The following is a 19479-nucleotide window of genomic DNA, read 5'->3' on the forward strand; positions in this document are numbered from 1 at the left end:
CTTTGGTAGATTCGGACTTATGATGGATCTAGGCTGGTTTAATTTTCCCCTTTAAATAGGCTATATTCTAAATGAATACTATGGGTCAATACCATGGGTTATTTTTATTTTTATTTTATTTTTATAAAGTTTTTTTTTTTTTTTTTTCGTCGAGTTAAAAGATTTATATAACATTACATTAATCTTTTTATTTTATTTCATTTTAGTTTATGTAATTTGACTTACTCAAAATATTAAACAATACATTACATCATCTCTACCATACCAGGCTAAAAAATGCCTCTTCACACATTAATCAATTAAACTTAATAACTTATTAAATAATCATATTTTTATATAATTTAAAATCATTAAACTTAATAAACCATTAAATAATCATATCTTTAAATAATTTCAAAGTCATCAAAGTCTTTCGTTTATCATCACATTATTATTTTTATATAATTTAAAGTCATCAAACTTAATAAACCATTAAATAATCATATCTTTAAATAATTTCAAGTCATCAAAGTCCTTCGTTTATCATCACATTAAACTACAAATATGGAATATGAGTATGCCAATTTCACATGCAGTCTACCAAAAGGTATTTGAATGCTAACCAAAACTTTTAAGGATTTGTAAAACTTTTATTGATATCACATGTTCCTTTCTCATGTTTTGGATGCCATATTAAAACATTATATTTTACTATTCTGCATTGAGTATTATTTGTAGTAAGTTGTTTTTTATTGCAAATTACATTAATTTAGTAAAATTATTACCAAAAGCACTAAAGTAGAGAGTCAAGAACTTGCAAAAAGAGAGGAGTGTCCATGAAAAACAAAACTAAAACCATTTTTCACTCCACATAGGGAAACTTGCAACAAGAGACAAAAATAACAACTTTGTTGAATTGTAGAATATGTGCTAACGTGGAAATTAAATTGAATAAAGGAAAACATAACTATAGCCCTTAGGGATGGCTAGAGAAACTAAAGTTGAGAGAAAACTACATGGAACAATAGCATCATGATGATAGAGAAGTATCTAGGTTGATTGATTGTTCCTCAACCTTGCATGCTCGAGGAACTAGAGCGCTGGGTTGAGAAACCATCTCTAATTGAGCCAACTAGCCTTCCACATCAAGCATAAGGTCTTGAATTTCATCTAACTTGTGTAAAAGACTGGTTTGTGATTGTCTTCTATCTACCAAGATTTTTCTAATCAATAACATGAGATGCCAATATAAATCAACAATATGTAAATAATAGTTCTAATGACAGCGTGAACTACCTGTATCTGGAACCCAAGGAGCGATGACTGTTATGACATTAGAATCAAGAGTGACTTGTCGTTCATGATAGATTTATTTCTCTACCAAGCAAATTTCCTCTTGTATGTTTGGTGGTGTGTTGGCATGAAAGCTTTGGGTTGAGGATTTTGCTCGAAGGCATGCCCCAAAACCCCCTAAAGCTCCACGACCGCCACTTTTGCACCTACAAGGAGCTCTCTAACATGCCATGGCTACTGGGGGTTGTAGGACATTGCACAAACTTAGAGCAAATTTCCTCTTGTATGTTTGGCGGTGTGTTGGCATGAAAGCTTCGGGTTGCGGATTTTGCTCGAAGACATGCACTGGAACCCCCTGAAGCCCCACGACCTCCACTTTCACATGTAGAATGAGCTCTCTGATGCACCATGGCTATCGAAGGTAGCAAGGCATCACATTGACTCAGATTGAGGTGAGAAGGGTGCTGCATGAGGCAAGCATGAAAGAGGGAAAGCATTACAAGTTGTCAATTAAACTCGTGGAATGAGGCACCATGCCCTCCCCTTATGAAAAAGTTGACAACATAAGGGGAAAATTCATCAACAAAAATGGAAAACAACCCACCCAAACAACTAGGCAATACTCTGAGCATATGATGAGCAAAAACAAAAGCCAGATAAAACAACACAAGAAAACATTAAGATAAAACCACTAACCCAAAACAAAACCTATTACATTAAAGAAAATATTGAGATAAAACCACTAACCCAAAACAAAACCTATTACATTAAAAAAACATTGAGATAAAACCACCAACCCAAAACAAAACCTATTCTAAGGAATCTACACCCAACCCATATAACATATGTTTACCAAAAGGCCTTGACCTCCCACCTTGAAATGCAAGGCTCCTTAAATGTGAGCATATGATGAGCAAAAACAAAAGCTAGATAAAACAATAAAAGAAAACATTAAGATAAAACCACTAACCCAAAACAAAACCTATTACATTAAAGAAAACATTGAGATAAAACCACTAACTCAAAACAAAACCTATTCTAAGGAATCTGCACCCAACCCATATAACATACGTTTACCAAAGGGCCTTGACCTCCCACCTTGAAAGGCAAGGCTCCTTAAATGTGAGCATATGATGAGCAAAAACAAAACCCAGATAAAACAATAAAAGAAAATAGTAAAATAAAACCACTAACCCAAAACAAAACCTATTCTAAGGAATCTACACCCAACCCATATAACATACGTTTACCAAAGGGCCTTGACCTCCCAGCTTAAAGGTAGGGCTCCTTAAATGTGCTTCCATATACATGTGCAAGAAATGACTATGAAGGGGCATAAGACCCAACTCCTCTTTACTACACCATCCAGGGTATTATGAATTCAATGTTGAAAAAGATAAATTAATTTATATTGAAAAAATAAATAAATTTAATTCATAAATTTGGAAAATAGATTCAAACTAATTTTTATTTTCAATTATTTCAATTTATTTATATATGGACAAGCTTGATGAGTGGTTAAATTTGCAAGGGGGTGATGGTATCTATTTGGGCAAGTTTGTTATAAGACTTCTTTTGTATGCAGATGACCTCACTTCGATTGCTAAATCGGCTCTTGGTTTGCACGAACACTTACTATCCCTTGAGCATTTTTGTAGAAGTGTGGGGATGCAAGTCAATATCAACAAAACTAAAGTAGTGGTCTTCTCTAAGAAAAGAAAACATAACCAGCGTAAGTTCTACTTTGAAGACAACACTTTGGAAGAAGTTGCGGATTACAAATACCTCGGAATTGACTTCAACAAAAATCTAAGTTGGAATGATTGTAGAAAGAAAAAAACTTTGTGGGGTTGGAAAGCATTTTATGCTTTTCAAAATAGGTGTAGAGAGACAGAGTTATGGGACCGGAAAACCACTCAAACCCTTTTTGGGCTTCTAGTGATTCCGATGATTCTCTATGGTTGTGAACTATGGACCAACAATACATCTGACATGCAGTGGAGACAAATTGAGAAAATTCAGAAGCATTTGATTACAAACAAATTTAAGATTAAAAATGCAGTTCCTTATGATATCTTGTTAAGTGAAACAAGCACTGCTCCTATTGAGGCAATTGCTATGGTGTGAGTCATAAGGTATTAAAAAAAAATTGAGCAAATGGAAGAGGGTAGATGGCCTAAGGTTGTCTTTAATGATAGATTGTGCAAGAGCAAAAAAACTTGGATGCAGCGAAATGACAAATGGTTTAGTAAATGGGGTATTTGTTTGAACACGTGTCCCATAAACAACAAAGAGATAAAAACTTTTGTTATGGAAAAGTTCCACAAGCCTACTTGGGATAAGGAGCCACCCAGGAGAAACCACAATACTATATTGAAGTGTTTAATCCCTCTCATAGTCATCAACGAAAAGCATACATAGAGGTCAATATCTCTTGGAGAGCCAAAATTTCCATTCTTTTTGCTCAATTAAGAACTAATTCTCATAAACTCCGTTGTGAAACAAAGTGCTGGAAAAGGCCAAAGGAAGCGTTGGAGGAAAAAATATGCATTTTTTGTTTTTCCGGAAAAGTGGAAACATAAAAACATTTCATTTTAGAATGTGAGGCCTTCAAAGACAACAAGGAAAATTATGCAGATATGCTTGCAGCTAGCTCTTAGGATAATCTATTTAGCCAAAAGTTTGTCCAGAAAATGGCAGCATTTATTTTGAAACCGAATACATCAAGCAGAAAAAAAATCAACAGTCTCTTAACCTATCTTAAAATAATTTCTTTCTTCTTTTTATCCTACAAACTGTAAAACACTGACACTTCACTGATGACACTTCACTGATGTCTGACGATGTCACAGATAATCTTGAGTCGGCAACTATCGTGTACAGAGATACGAAGTTTTCACCCAAAATTCTACATGTGGTTCATTTCCCTGACTTTTCGGAATGATTAAGACGCTTTGTCTCCGGTTAGATTCGAACCTTTGCCCAGTAACCGCGACCTTTGAAAGCGTGACAGAAGCACAATCCTTGGGTTTGAATATCCCACCTACACAGGTTTAGTGGCGGTCACTAAACAGAAGTTTTCCTTTGCTCGTATGTGATAAAATATCCGCTGCTAATCCAGCGGAATCACCTACCCCTTAACCTACCTCTTAAATTATGACAATTCGGATTTGAAAGATTTATCCAAATGAGCAGAATATATCGGTAATAACAATGAGCTCGTCAACATGCACTTAATGGCCATGCCATATAAATGAGCCCTGTATTTGTCATTTCTTTCAGGAAGCAATTCGGGCGCTGCGTTTAAAAACCCTTTTCTGGTTTTCATTCTCTTAAGATTTCGGCAGCAATGGCTTTCGCTTCAGCGAGCTTTTCTGTGGTTCGGGTCGCAGCAGCGCCATCATGGAACCAAAAACAGGTATGTAATTGTGTTTCTTCTGTCCTTGTGACTAACAAGGATTCGTGTCATGTTACCTTATATGGATTTCATTCTTTTTATGGATCCCTGTGTACTCTGTAAATGTGTTGTGAAGAGTACTTAATTTTTTTGGATTTGGTTTTCAGTCTATTTATGTATCCGTGCGTGCTCTGTAAATGCATTGTGAAGAGTTTTTACTTTTCCGGATCTGGGTTTCATTCCTTTTGTGAATCCCCTTTTCTTGGTTCCAATGAAAAATCGTCGAGTTAAAAAGAGGGGCACTGAAGGCCTTCTATCATCGACAGGTCTCAAATTTTAGCTTCAAATTCTTCTACTTAAAAAAACATAGTCTTTAGACAGCCTAAAACAAACATCCATCATCTGTCCAAAATAAGAGCCATTTATAGCTCCGAGAATGTTCAAGAATAAAGCTTTAAATAATTTCACCTAAACATACTTAAGCAAAAATATGCCTTATAACAAGGCTGAACTAGGCCCATATACAAAATAGCTGCCGTTTTCAGATTCACTGAAGCTGCTTCAGATATTATTGTTTTCAGTTATTAAGTACCTGTTGGCGTTCTTTTTAGTGCTGATCTGCCTCTGTCCAAAAGGTGAGACATTTACGGTCCCGAGTATATTAAAAATCAGAGTTTTAGATCATATCACCTAACCATACTTAAATACAAGCAAAAATAGGCATCGTAACATGGCTCAATTTGTTCACACAAAATGTCTGGCATTTTCAGATTCGCTGAAGCTGCTTCTGGTCTAATTGCCTTCAGTTATTGGGACAAGACCGTCTCTGGATTCCTGAAGACAATGTGGTTTAGTACTCTAAATATATGCGATAGGTTGTAAGAATCGTTGTTAATATTCTCTCTCTAGTTAGATAATTACAAAGATAGTAACTTTAGATAAGAAAAAGGTTTAATGTAATACTAATCATGTTACCCTGCTACCTTTTTCCCTCGGGAAAAAGTAACTATGAACGCAGGTAATTCGTTTGGGGCCTTAAGCATACATCTCTACATCAAGTTCCTCTTTGAGAGGGTTTTTCTTAGTCTTGTCTTTGTTCATCTGAATTTAAGGTTTCAAGTTGAAATCTTTAGTATAAGATCTTTATGTCCAGGTCACCCTATATAATAGGGATGTCTGTTTTCTTATAAATTTTAGTAGTAGGTTGCTAGAATAGTTGTTAGGACAACTGCATAAATAGTAGTTCTATATAAGAGAATAGGTTTATTGTGTTATAATCTGGTTTAGTATTCGCAATGTACGTGATTGGTTGTTATAATGGTTGTATAGGGATGTCTGTCTTCCTTTTAGCCTCAGTGATAGGTTTTGAGAATGATTTTTTTTATTAAATTATTGAGCTGAGAGGCTTATTTTACAGCCCAGTGTGATGTGTAACTCTGCCCGTCCATCATCAAAGTTGAAATTTTGCTCATGTCTGCCAAAATATAAATTTTAAAAAATTTTAAAATAAAAGATTAAATAACTATACAAAATATTTAAATAATGTCGGTTCATAAAAGAAAATTGCACGTGAAGAAATTGGATCCCTCTCGGTTCATGTTAGATCCGTATTTAAGATGGATCTATGTTGGGTTACTGAGGGACTACTCTGAATCAACAACAAGGCTCAGATTTTTTTGTCATGAGAAATACCTTTATATTCCATACAAGGAATATACATGTTTTGGTCGTTCCTTGAGGCCTAGCACAGACCCAACAACAAGGCTCATCATGTCACTGGCGGTTATTGAATTTGGGTGGTGAGGATAACAATCTTTCCTCCCAATCCCCCATATAAACCCAATTGACAGGCTGTTAGAATGAATGTTAGGACAATTCCATAAATAGCCACTCTATATGAGAGGATAGGTTTATTGTGTTATAATGTTAGTGTGTTACAATCTGGGTTAGTATTCTCAATGTATGTGAATAGGTTTATTGTGTTATAATGCTAGTGTGTTACAATCCGGGTTAGTATTCTCAATGTACATGATAGGTTGTTAATTATCTCTTCAGTTAGATAATTACAAAGATTGTAACTGTACGGTGTGTATAAGAAAATAGGTTTATTATGTAATCATGTTAGTGTGTTACCTTTTGTCCTTGGAAAAAAGTCATATATATTTGATTAATATAATAAAAGTGAGTAGATTCTATAGTGCTGTAGCAGCATTCGTTTACAACCTGAATAGTAGAGAGAAAACATATTTTCTTCCTTCTATATTCAGAGAAAAAATCAGAAATTAAAACTGTCTAAACCATATTACTGTTTTCGTACCAAGTTTTAAATTTGAACCCAAAACTACAGGTATCACCTCTCCTCCGAAAACCATATATAAGACTTTTCCAGCATAACACATTCACTGCCCCTTAACAAAAAAAACACACTACAACATTCTTCAGAACTTAGAGCTCTACAGAATTATATCAAACTTCAAATATCTGAAGAGATTCATCTTGTTTTATACCTCGTTGAAACTCAGACAGGTAACCATTGTTAACAGTTCTCTGCCGACCTGCTTTTGGAAGCTCGTCCACCTGAGTATTCAGTTCTCGATTATGTGGAGCAAGGTAGTGCTTGAGAAAAGGGCCATCGTAAACTTGAACTGATCCAGAATAGGTTGCAACTTTATGTTGCCCATCCCGTAGTTGCCTTTTACCGAGTTAAGGATCACCTCATAATCCCCATAGACTTGCAACTTTGAAAAGCCTTTTTCCACGGACAGTCTTAATAGGATCTTTAAAGCTATCAACTCAACATAAATGTTAATGCCTCTGCCCAAACCTGCTTTAAAGACAAATAACTACTCATCAGAGATATACAAACACCCTCCAGCTTACAGAACTATTTTCCTGACTTGCTCCATAGAAAATACCCCAGGGCATTGACTAGTCAATTTGTAGTTGTTTAATGTCCACAGGGTTTTGGATAGACGGCAATCGGGTGCGCTGTTAAAGCACTCTTAGATGTTAAGTCACCGATTCAATTCCCTGCCCTATTCGGGTGTTATTCTTGAACATGACCATGATGTAGCCTCACTGTTGCTGAAACTTACAAAAAAAAAAAAAACAATTTGTAATTGTTTAATGATTCTTGCCTTTAATGGCTTGGAAAAGAATTAAAGTGATCAAACAGAGGTGGAATCTGTGTTAAGCACATTGGTATGGAGATCAGCATTCCTAGCTAGCCAGATTTCCCGCCACACTACAAAAGGAAGGGCTCTGAAAGCTATTGATGCTTTGTTCAGGAACCAGTTTTTGAGAGCCTCTTCTACAATCGATCCATGTCCCCCTCCTTGCAACCAGTAACAATCTCCATTTCTGTCCAAACCAGCACAAGTGCAGGAATTTCATAAGTGATCTGTGGGATCTCCGTAATGTTTACAGCGCGTACATCTTCCTGAACCATTCCGGCATTTTTTTTGAAGCTCTTCTCATGTCATGAATTTGTTCTTCAGGATCAACCACATATATACTTTGAAATTAAGAGGGGCTGTTACTTTCCACTACCAAGCCATCTCATCTTGTTGGGCTTCTTCACACAGGATTTTATAGCCTAACTTCGTGATGTACGATCCCAGAAGAGGATTTTCAGACCAGACCAGAGTATCATCCTCTTCCTTTAGTCTCTGTTAGTGTCTTACAATCTAGAACAGTATTCTAATTTCTAATATCCCTTTAGATATCGAGATAGGTTTTATTGTGATAGTATTAATTTAAGATAGTATTCCAGGTGTCATATTGTATAATAAGAGCTTTTTACCCATTGGTGTCAATTGGGTTTAGCTTGTGCAGTGGTGAGGAAGAGTGTTTTCCCCACAACTAGGTTCAATTCCCACAATGACATGTTGAATGCTTAATGAGTATATTGTTGTAATGGCCATGAGCTTGTTGTTGAAAAAAAGGCTTGAGCTTTTGCAAAATCTAGTTTACCTTGGGTACCATCCTCAAACTGAGGGTAAGTGCCCGATGGGTTTCCCTGGCATATGTATACCATGAAAGAAAAAGCTTTTATTCATTGGTACTTTATGTGTTATGGTCTTCATATATTAGAACCTTAACTTTGGTGCCTTAATATTAAGATTGTAATATGTTGTTTTTTAATAGTGCAAGATTCATATAGTGGCCTGATGGTATGTTATAGCATTATTTAGTAATTATAATATTAGAAGCTTTTACACATTGGTAATCTGTTATAATATGGTCTTTTTTGGTTAAGGACTTTAACATTGGTACTTTAATATTAAGGGTGTTATTGAGTGGGCCTAATGGTTAAGAACACATGTTCCTATAGGTCACAGGTTCAATCCAGATTCCAGAGGGGGTAGAGTATGTACACCTCTGTAGACTTTCATAGTCAAATTGTTGTGTAGAGGCGGGTCCCTTATCTCTCAAACAAGGGAGGCTCATACACCAATTTGGTGTCTGGCTTGGCTGTGACGTTAAAGTTAGATTATTATTATTATTATTATAAGTTTTGATACCTTGAGTAAAAAGGATTTATATAGTGGCCTTATAATATTAATGGCTTATATTTTCTTATTTATTCATTTTTTTTTCTAGAGAGAAAAATTCATAATTTCCATTCTTAGTTTGAATGGATAACTACATTCTTAAGATGCTCACAGCTCTTTGTTGAATAGAGAATATCCAAAATATCTGCTGCTTCTCAATCTCAGGATTATCTGAAAGAAAACCCAAATTCTATATGAAATTCAAAATATACTTCATGATAATAAAAGCTCCCATATATTTAACCTATAAATGTTTCTTGTATAGTTTCTTGGATTTTATACAAGACTTGAAAAAAAATACAACTTCAGAAAGGACTCTAGGTTAAAGCATGAGAAGAAATGGAGAGAGCACCATCTAGTGTGTCCTCCAGTTGTATAATAATTCTTTCCACCACCTGCTGTGCCTCCTTTGATAGTCCATCTGCAACCTTGTTCAATTCTCGATAAAAATGTGTGAAAGAAATGCTTTGAAAAAGACCAGAGATTTTTTCAGATGATCTGCTAGAGGTCTGAGAGTCACATTCTGAATCTGGTTAGCACTTCTTATCCAGTCGATTACAGGTAAAGAGTCTCCAAATACTTGCATCCTTTCAATCCCTTTCCCATTTAAAAATGTGTGAAAGAAATGCTTTGAAAAAGACCAGAGATTTTTTTCAGATGATCTGCTAGAGGTCTGAGAGTCACATTCTGAATCTGGTTAGCACTTCTTATCCAGTTGATTACAGGTAAAGAGTCTCCAAATACTTGCATTCTTTCAATCCCTTTCCGGTTTGCCAGTTTTAAGAGACACATAAAAGCTGAGAGTTCTTCTTGAGTTGTTGGTTCCTGTACCCAAGAAACATGCTTTGAATTTAATAAAATGCTCATTTGCAAGGAATTATATTCCTCTAGTGCCACAGAAATGATGAGGATCTTGTTTGGCTCCATCAAAGAAACCTCTTGGGTGTCTTTTCTACCAACAGATTCCTAATTTGCCTTGTTACTCCTTCATCAGCTCTCTACAACCTTAAAATATACCACTGACGGTAGACCTGTGAGTACACCTGAAAGGTTGACGTCTGGATGTCATTAAATAATCTATCATTACAGGAAAGCCAAATACCCACAATATTAAAAAGGTAATTCTCTGAAAGCTTTTAACTCCTTTCTAAACCATTTTCCCAGACATTGTTCCATGGATATACGATTCCAGACATTAGAGATACCAGTCAGGTTCTCGACATCCTACCAAATTCGACTACTGTAAGGATGGTAAATCATTAAATGACCAATATCCTTCTCAGCTTCTCTACACAAATTGCATAGACTCGGGCCACTCTTAGGCCTTTTGTTGAATCATATCCCATGTCAATACCCTATTTTTAAGTGCCAACCATTAGAATACCTTGGTTTTTGGGGGGTCTTTTATTTTCCAGATTTTGCCCACAACTAGGCCTCTACTTGTTCATCAACTGAAATCAACACTTTGTTTCCAAGTCTAACAGAATACATCCCAGATACCTTGTATTGTGCCCATGCCAATGAGTCAGCCTCATCTTTATTTTTTATGTGACTTGTTCTTAACTCCACTATCATTAGATGCCACCTATATTTTTTCCCTCTCTAAGTCAAGTGACTCTTCTGACCTTCATCCTCTAACAAGATAGATGCTGTGAAAGTATCTCTGCCTGATTTAAATAATACAAACCTTGACTTACCCCTTCACAGGTTTGCTCCCTCGGTTGAAAATGATATCGTCCCAATTGCTACTAAGACCCTTTTGAATTTTTTGAATCTTCTAGGGAGGTTCTTTTGGACTTAGGATTGGATAGTGCCTCAGGCCTTAGGAAAGAGATAATTAGATTTTTCTCTACCTAGTAATCTTTCCTTTTTTGGTGTCTTAGAAGGACTGAGTGATTTGTTTGTAAGATTTAGCCCAAAAGCACCATAACCCAAACCACTATTGATGATATTATGAGTGAATTGGCTAGAAGGATCAGAGATGGACATACCTTCTGCTACTCCTGAAGCCCTAAAAGTTCTCTGTAGGGATCTCAGGCCTCTCATGGGACAGCTCTTCATAGAATTATCATCCTTTGAAGCTGGGACTTATAGAATTGGAATGGGATTCTCAGAGCTCTTTTTGGTCATCTGCATGACTTAATTCCTTTGCTTCTCCCTTAGCATTAGGTTGACCCACAGTGTAATTCCCTTCATATTTTTCTTGTGTGGACTTCAAAATCTCATCCTTTCTCCTCCAAATCTTCCTCAAAAAGGATTTAGAACAATCTCTGGCAATATGACTGTGCATCTGACATCTCACACACCTAAATGGAACGTTTTATAGTCTAGAATTTGTTTATGGATTCTATAGCCCAGCGGTATGCCTACAGTATCCACCAATCTTTCCTTAACATTGATTTCCAAAAGAAAATTGGCAACTGTCCTGAATACCATAGTTTTAAAGGAGGAATCCACCATAAGAAACTTACCGAACTCATTCCTTAACTGCTCCTGAAATTTTCCTGTTCAGAACTCCAATGGAAGACACCTTTGAACTAGATCGAGATTTTGGAGTCTTATTCTATTCTCAAATTGAAGCATGCATGCCAAGGCTTCAAGAACAGAAATGAAGAATCCTGAAACCAACTCCCATTCAATATTTATTGGCACCCTCTTTAGATCAAAAGAGAAAGCTAAGCCAACGTTTGGGCATGATGTAATAAATTGGACCATATCCTATTATTGGCTTCTAGAATTGTTGAATCAAAATATTTAGTATTTGTGTTGCTATATGGCTCCTAAAATATTTTCCAATCAAAGTTTTCCTGAATAATTCCAAAACTTGACCTAGCCCCAAGTCTTCCTGCACAACCATTTTTACCTTTGCTTCTTTTCTCCTTATCACCTTCCCTCTCTTCCTTCCCTCTCTTCCTATTGCCCTTGCCTTCATGAGACTCTGTATCAGTCTCCTTCCCCCTTATCACCTTCTCTTCCTGTTGCCTTACCTTCATGAGACTCTGTATCGATCTCCTTCCCATCCCCAATCCAGGATGGCACCAATAAACCCTACACCTCTAATGGATCAGTAGAAGGTTTGTTAGCTGATATAAACTCTTGACCTTCGCCCTTACCTTCATGAGACTCTGTATCGATCTCCTTGCCACTTATCACCTTCTCACCTTCTCTTCCTGTTGCCCTTACCTTCATGAGACTCTCTATCGATTTCCTTCCCCTTAAGACCTCCACGTAGAGACCCCCAATCCAGGCTGGCACCAATAAACCTTACACCTTTAATGGATCAGTAGAAGGTTTGTTAGCTGATATAAACTCTTGACCTTCGTTCGAGTGAGATCAACACATCTGAGATGAAACCACCCTAGACTTGTGGACTGGGAAGACAGGATGTCTTTACAGATCTCAAACCCTTGTCCTCCAAACCAGGAGATTGAAATTCCCTCTGCACATGCAACCCTGTATCTCCCTTTCCCACCTGAGATGGAATGCCTAGAGAGTTATGATACCCATCAATACCTTTGACAAAACAACCTTCCCCAAAATTTGAAAGCATGTGTTCTATCTTCGGGACGGCAATATATATATGCAGAATTCATTATTAACATTTGTAGTTGTTTCAAGCTAGTATTATGCATAACCCTTACCACTCGCCAATTAAAATATTAAACAATTTGAGAAGGGGTTGAGTGACATTCCATTATTGGCCACTAGACGTGAGTTTTAGCTTTAGGAAGCGTAAGTGTAACTACTTTAAATTTGTAATAAGGTCCATGGACAATCTATCAAGGAGAACTGTCTTTATATTAGTTTTTTTTTTCCTCATTTTTCTTGTTAATGGTGACTATGTTAAACACAAAAGGCATTCTCTTTTCAATAGGTTTTGCGAACTTTTATAGCCATGTTGAAAACCACTATAAAATAATTTGGTTTTCTAATGATATTAAATGCATATTTCAAATTAAGAAGGGGATTGAATAGAAATTTATTTAAACATTTAGTACTCAATCCAATTCACAACTATCTGATTGTTTTCACAATGTTTGGGGTTGGGATGATGGAAGCACTGAACTTGAATGAGTCCTCGAAACCCACATACAATATGTAAAAACTGAGATGATCCTAAGAAAGAACAAGAAAAATAACCACAAGGATCATCCTTTTAAAATGTTGTATTTTCTGTTTTCTTGACATGGAGGGTGCTTTTTGTAATTTTACCATTGAAAATCCAATATCTAAATCACTAGAAATCCAAAATGAAACCCATCATACAAAACCGATGTTTTGAGCTGCAACTTGTACAAAAAATTTAGATCCCATTCATTCCAAAAAAAAATGAATGGGAAAAATGATCATATTGTTCAATCACCAATTTCCATGATTGTCAAAATTGAAGCTTTGTGCTTGGATCATCTCTAAGACCTTCCCAAAACATCCCTGAAATCTGTCTGGAACATCCCTGGAATCTGTCCAGAACGTCTGGGGGACGGCTAGCAAGTCCTCAAGTCCCCAATGGAGTCCCCAACAGTTTGGGGGCTTTTCCTAAGGGTCCAAAAGTTCCCAGAACGCGGGGCCGGAGGGTACGTGATTATTTTTGGGCAGGATAGGTCCCCATGCAATATAGTTTCTAACCATCCCACTTTGGCATCACAACCTGAAGTTGCTTTACTGTTTGAAGTAGTTTCAGTGTGCTTTTTAGGATAAAATCTGTTGCTTTTCTGTTTTCATTATCTATGTATACTATTTGTATCTTGAGAATGAAGAATGCACACAATTCCATTAATAACCTATGTTTTCTTCGCTGGTTGCAGGTTGTCCCTAGATTCTCTGGACTAAAGGCAGCATCATTTGGACAACAAAGATTTGATTTTCCATCATTTCAATCTTCACAATGCACTTCCGGTGCTTTGAAAGTAGTTTGTGCGGTATAGTTTCTCTTCCCATCACAAGCTGTAATTGAAATCTTCCATAGTTCTTGCAAAAGCCTTGTGATGAAGGTCTTTATTTTCATGTGCCGTCCGTTTTTATGACACTTTGGTTGGCATAAATGTTTTTGTTACTATCATATTTGAACTCGGAATGTAAATATTTATCTTTCATTTGCAATCTTGTATGCTTTCTGATCACCTATTCTTTGAACAGGCCAAGCCAGAGACTCTCAACAAAGTATGTGATATTGTGAAGAGTCAGTTAGCATTATCAGATGATAAGCCTTTGACTCCTGAATCCAAATTTTCTGATCTGGGTGCTGATTCTCTTGATACGGTAATATTGATTATACCGATGACGTTCATGTTAACTTGTCATTGTGGGTTTGGGCTTACATCATATCCTGTACTTTCAGGTAGAGATAGTAATGGCTCTTGAGGAGGAATTCAAAATCACTGTCGAAGAAGAAAATGCTGGGAACATTACAACTGTTCAGGAAGCAGCCGATTTGATAGAAAGGCTTTCCGGGGTGGAAGGTTCTGCAGCTGAGGCAGTTAAATCTTGAGCGGTGTATGCGTGTTACCTAAAGGCTATCCAAGTGCACATCTAACGTCATCTGTTAGTCATTGTGGCTTTTTTTCTGGATCCGGTGCACAATGTGTTGGGTCATCCCTGAAGAATAATCCATCGTCTCTTTGAACCTATTGATACTTAAGAACATTTCAACTGTCTAGTTAATTGATAGTTTTATTTCCCCATGTGGGTTAGCTTATTTTTGTTAATCACTTTTTTCAAAGGCAATAATGAAGTGAAATTTAGTACTTAAATCTGATGGCAACTATATCGTGTTTACTGTTGAGTTGTGATCAATCATTTTTTAATCGGGAATTGTAGTATTAATTTATGTTGAAATAACTTTCTACGGAAAGTGAGTACCTTTCTAAGACCCCGGTTTGGTCTTTTGGTGTGGACTCATATTCACAACTACAAAGGACTGGGTAACATTTTTTTTCAAAGTTTTTGTGGAAAAGGAACTGTCATACATTTGTGCTATAATCGAAGTCTTGAATGAGCTAACGGTTGGTTGTATATAAGTCTCTGGCAATTATTATTTTTCTTTTTCTCAGTTGAAAAAAGTTTACTCATTTTATTTATAAAAGGAATACCTATGTTCAGCTTGACAGCCTGCAAACTCACACATCAAAGCATGTTTAGAATAACAGTTGTTAGAGCAACTCTTGGTAGGAGCAAGAGATAGCAGTTCCTGTACGTTTTCATATTAAAATAATAACTTGTGAGGGTTGTTCATGGGTAATAGAATTCCTTACCTGTAGTGTAAACTAAAAACAAAGAACTTTCCTAGAATCTCCGGGTTGTTCATCAGAATGGTTTCACCTCAAGTCTTTCAGAGGTCAGAAAAGTTGTCTAGACTGAGCCACGGAGACTACATCCACGTGCTGTATCTGTATATGCTTGGTTCCATGCGTACGACTGCTTTTTCTTGTAGATCTACATCAGTGTTCAGCTCCCTATAGATATGTATGCAGGTGATCCGACGGTATCTTGAGTTCTTTTACCTGGCTGTTCTCACACTTGCCCGATGAAGAATGCTTGTAGATTGCCGAGACCACTCTATGCATCCTATTATAACTTTTAAGTCACCATATATATCCAAGACTCTTATTCGAGTATCCCAGGCCAGATCTAGTGCTAGCTGTGAGAAGTTCTGCTGTGTTGTTTGTCGCCCTGCCTATACCTAGTTTGAAGAGTATTTTATCATGGTTAGGAAGCAGGAGCCCACCACCTGCACCGCTGCGGCCAGGGTTGTCATGTGAGGCTCCATTGAAATACCCCTTTGTGTTTGTGGGGTCATAGTCTGGGTGCAGGGGGAGCCTGGGGCGCTTGACAGCCTGCAAACTCACACATCAAAGCATGTTTAGAATAACAGTTGTTAGAGCAACTCTTGGTAGGAGCAAGAGATAGCAGTTCCTGTACGTTTTCATATTAAAATAATAACTTGTGAGGGTTGTTCATGAGTAATAGAATTCCTTACCTGTAGTGTAAACTAAAAACAAAGAACTTTCCTAGAATCTCCGGGTTGTTCATCAGAATGGTTTCACCTCAAGTCTTTCAGAGATCAGAAAAGTTGTCTAGACTGAGCCACGGAGACTACATCCACGTGCTGTATCTGTATATACTTGGTTCCATGCGTACGACTGCTTTTTCTTGTAGATCTGCATCAGTGTTCAGCTCCCTATCGATATGTATGCAGGTGATCCGACGGTATCTTGAGTTCTTTTACCTGGCTGTTCTCACACTTGCCCGATGAAGAATGCTTGTAGATTGCCGAGACCACTCTATCCATCCTATTATAACTTTTAAATCACCATATATATCCAAGACTCTTATTTGAGTATCCCAGGCCAGATCTAGTGCTCGCTGTGACAAGTTCTGCTGTGTTGTTTGTCGCCATGCCTATACCTAGTTTGAAGAGTATTTTATCATGGTTAGGAAGCAAGAGCCCACCACCTGCACCGCTGCAGGCTGCATTGAAATACCCCTTTGTGTTTGTGGGGTCATAGTCTGTGTGCAGGGGGAGCCTGAGGCGCTTGGGGACCAGTGCTTGTGAGGGAAGCCATACTGTCCAATGTTCCACCATGTTTGTATGATGGGGTACACGGGAACGGGTGGGGGACACGAGAAAGGGGAAATGCACTGGGATGTGTGGGAGAGTACAATATCGTATACTAATGTCAGTGTTAAAATGTCTCGCACTCGAAACCAGTAAAAAGTGACTTAGTTTTAGTTCATCAGTATTTAGAGTCAAGACTGAGTGAAAATGAACAATGGACAATGAAATAATCTTATCAAAACTGGATCAGTGATTGAACTAGTTAACCCCAAAACTGGAAATTGGGAAAACATTGGACTGGAAATTGGGAAAACATTGGACTAAAAATCAGTGGAACAAACATTACATTTATATAATGTGCCCCTTATGAATGCAAACCATGATACACAAATGTGCAAAATTTTTGCGTAAATATAACAAGGGTGTTATAATCAAAATAGCACAAGTGCAAACCATATTTAAACCAAAAATATATCAACAGAGAGGCACTTATATGATTTCTATAGTCTAAAAAATTTATGCTACAACAAATACCTACATATCATCAAAACTGTTGTGTATTGGGATCCTCATTATTAATATCACCCTCTAAGCATTAAAATAAGATAGAAAAACTTAACATGTCAAGTTGAGATAGGTGTAATTTTACGGGGCTCATGATAGAGGAGTTCAATAATCAATGCCACCAGCACCAAGGTACATAGCAGGTTTGGTGCTCTTGATTAAATTGTTAGTTCCATACGTTTTACATGATAGAATTCAATGACAATGTTGCAATCACCCCAATTCTATAAATAGTTAACTTTGTGGGATTTTCTGTGTAATTTAAAATTGTACTTTCTCCAATGAGGTTAGAATCACTCTGAAACATTTTGAGTTAATTAATGGCAATGTGAAAATTTATTTCTATTTTATTTTTCACTTTTATAATTTTACTTAAGGATTTAATATTACCATTAGTTACATAGCATTAGTAGGGCCCTAGCGTTGAATATTAGGCTTCTCTCTTCATAAGCTACTGTTCATGTCGGGAAAATGTACCTTGTTGACCTTGGTGCCTACACCTACCTACAAGTCGGTGAGAAAAGGCCCTCAACCCCACAATGTGTGGTTGGTGGCAGGGAACTCAGAGAAAGGGCTGTCAAACTAATCCCAACTCTCTCTGTTTAAGCTATCTCCCAGGTTAACTAAAGGCGGTGGTCCCTAATGAAAAGTTAAGTTAAAAAGAGATTTGAGTTTCTAGGAGAATTGTTAGAGTTAGATTATTTCTTTAAGATTTGTAAGCAAAAACTGATATGGGCAATAACCATCATAAGACAAGCATGAAATACATAAACAACCAATGCCTTCCAAGTGTTTGCTCTTTAAGAAATGAAATTGTATTTTGCTTAAAACAAAAGTAGAATGCCTAAAAATTTGAAAGCAAAGCAATCTTGAAATGGAGACAAAGATGATATGAAATAGTCAAAATGATAATCTACAATTAGTGTACAAGAACAAGCTCAAGACATGCAAGTAGAACTCCATACTTGTCTAGTTAAAACAATGCTCTAGGTAGCAAATAAAATCCTTGAAAGCACAAGATATTGATTAAGAAAAATATTTAATTTAAATTTATGTGATCTTAGTAGGCTAGAAGACAAAAAACTCCCTCTTATAAAATCGTTTGATGAGATCTTTGAGGCAAACAGATTGAGTCTTTGTATTCTTGATCTTGGGAGTTAGTTCGTCTATTGGAGATTAGTTTGTCTATTGGCGAGCTACTCCACGCCCAAGTAAAGCCTTCAACCAAATCTAAAGATCTCTGCACACTTGGAAAAAGATGTCAATGATCATAAGGGATTAGATTATACAATGGAGGAGAAGGCTAGAGATTTCACCAAAAACCTTCTAGTGTTTTTCTTCTTAGAGTATTTCTCTAACCCAAAAACCATACAAGATAGCTTACATATGTCAATTCAAACAAGTGGCAAAATGATAACTATCATAATCCAACATAAATGTAAAATGTAAAGCACAACAATTGAAATAACATCACCTCAAGAAATGGAAGGAGAACACCAACACAATAGTACCCCAAAGTCCCTTTTATTATATGAAAGATGCATACAAAATCCAGTAGAGTCTCCGCAAGCCCAACAACTCGTTCTATGATACACTATGAGAGTCCATGTGATGCAGAAGCATCAGAGCACCCTTAATCAAAATTTAAATTCAAAGCTGTGAAAGGGGAAACGTGGATAATCATTGTAAACCGGGGCAAATTTTGTTTAAACAAAGCTAAATTGATGGAATTGATAAGTTTCTAGAAAGCTTGATTAAATGTAATTATCTGCCATGCATGCAAATAGAGAGATTTAGGGGTTTGATTGAGCGATTGTGGGAGAAACTCATGGATCTTAAACAATTCCTCCCTTTGTAATTTCCTATATAAGAGCGTCTATGGTGTGTGAAAAGGATAGATAGGGGTATGCAATGTAGTCGCAGGGCAATTTGAGACTCGGGTCGTGAGGCCCTAGCCTGTAATCGAGTTCTGTTTATAATTGAAATATGCGTGTTATTATACATCTAGGCGAAATCTGGGTTTTGTGTGTCTGTGTTTGTACATATATGTTCTTTACTATAATTTGATAATTGCGTGTGTGAGTGTAAGGGACGAAGTTCCTATGAATTTCTCCTTAGACAAAGTATGGCAGGGATAA

General features: G+C 36.7%; 1 protein-coding gene across 1 annotated transcript; it reads left to right on the forward strand.

Moving 5' to 3' along the window:
• The first annotated feature begins 4508 nt into the window (after positions 1-4508).
• LOC149211078 (acyl carrier protein 4, chloroplastic-like) lies at positions 4509-14972 on the forward strand. Its single transcript, XM_089396896.1, has 4 exons — positions 4509-4690; positions 14028-14141; positions 14359-14481; positions 14561-14972. Exons 1-4 carry the CDS (start codon positions 4622-4624, stop codon positions 14708-14710), a joined length of 456 nt encoding a protein of 151 aa, XP_089253022.1. The 5' UTR covers positions 4509-4621; the 3' UTR covers positions 14711-14972.
• Positions 14973-19479: the final 4507 nt, after the last annotated feature.

Source organism: Pinus tabuliformis, chromosome 1_2 (genome assembly GCF_031772625.1).
Source record: "Pinus tabuliformis cultivar Carrire ecotype Pingquan chromosome 1_2, CPIR1, whole genome shotgun sequence".
NCBI classification, from domain to species: Eukaryota; Viridiplantae; Streptophyta; class Pinopsida; order Pinales; family Pinaceae; genus Pinus; species Pinus tabuliformis.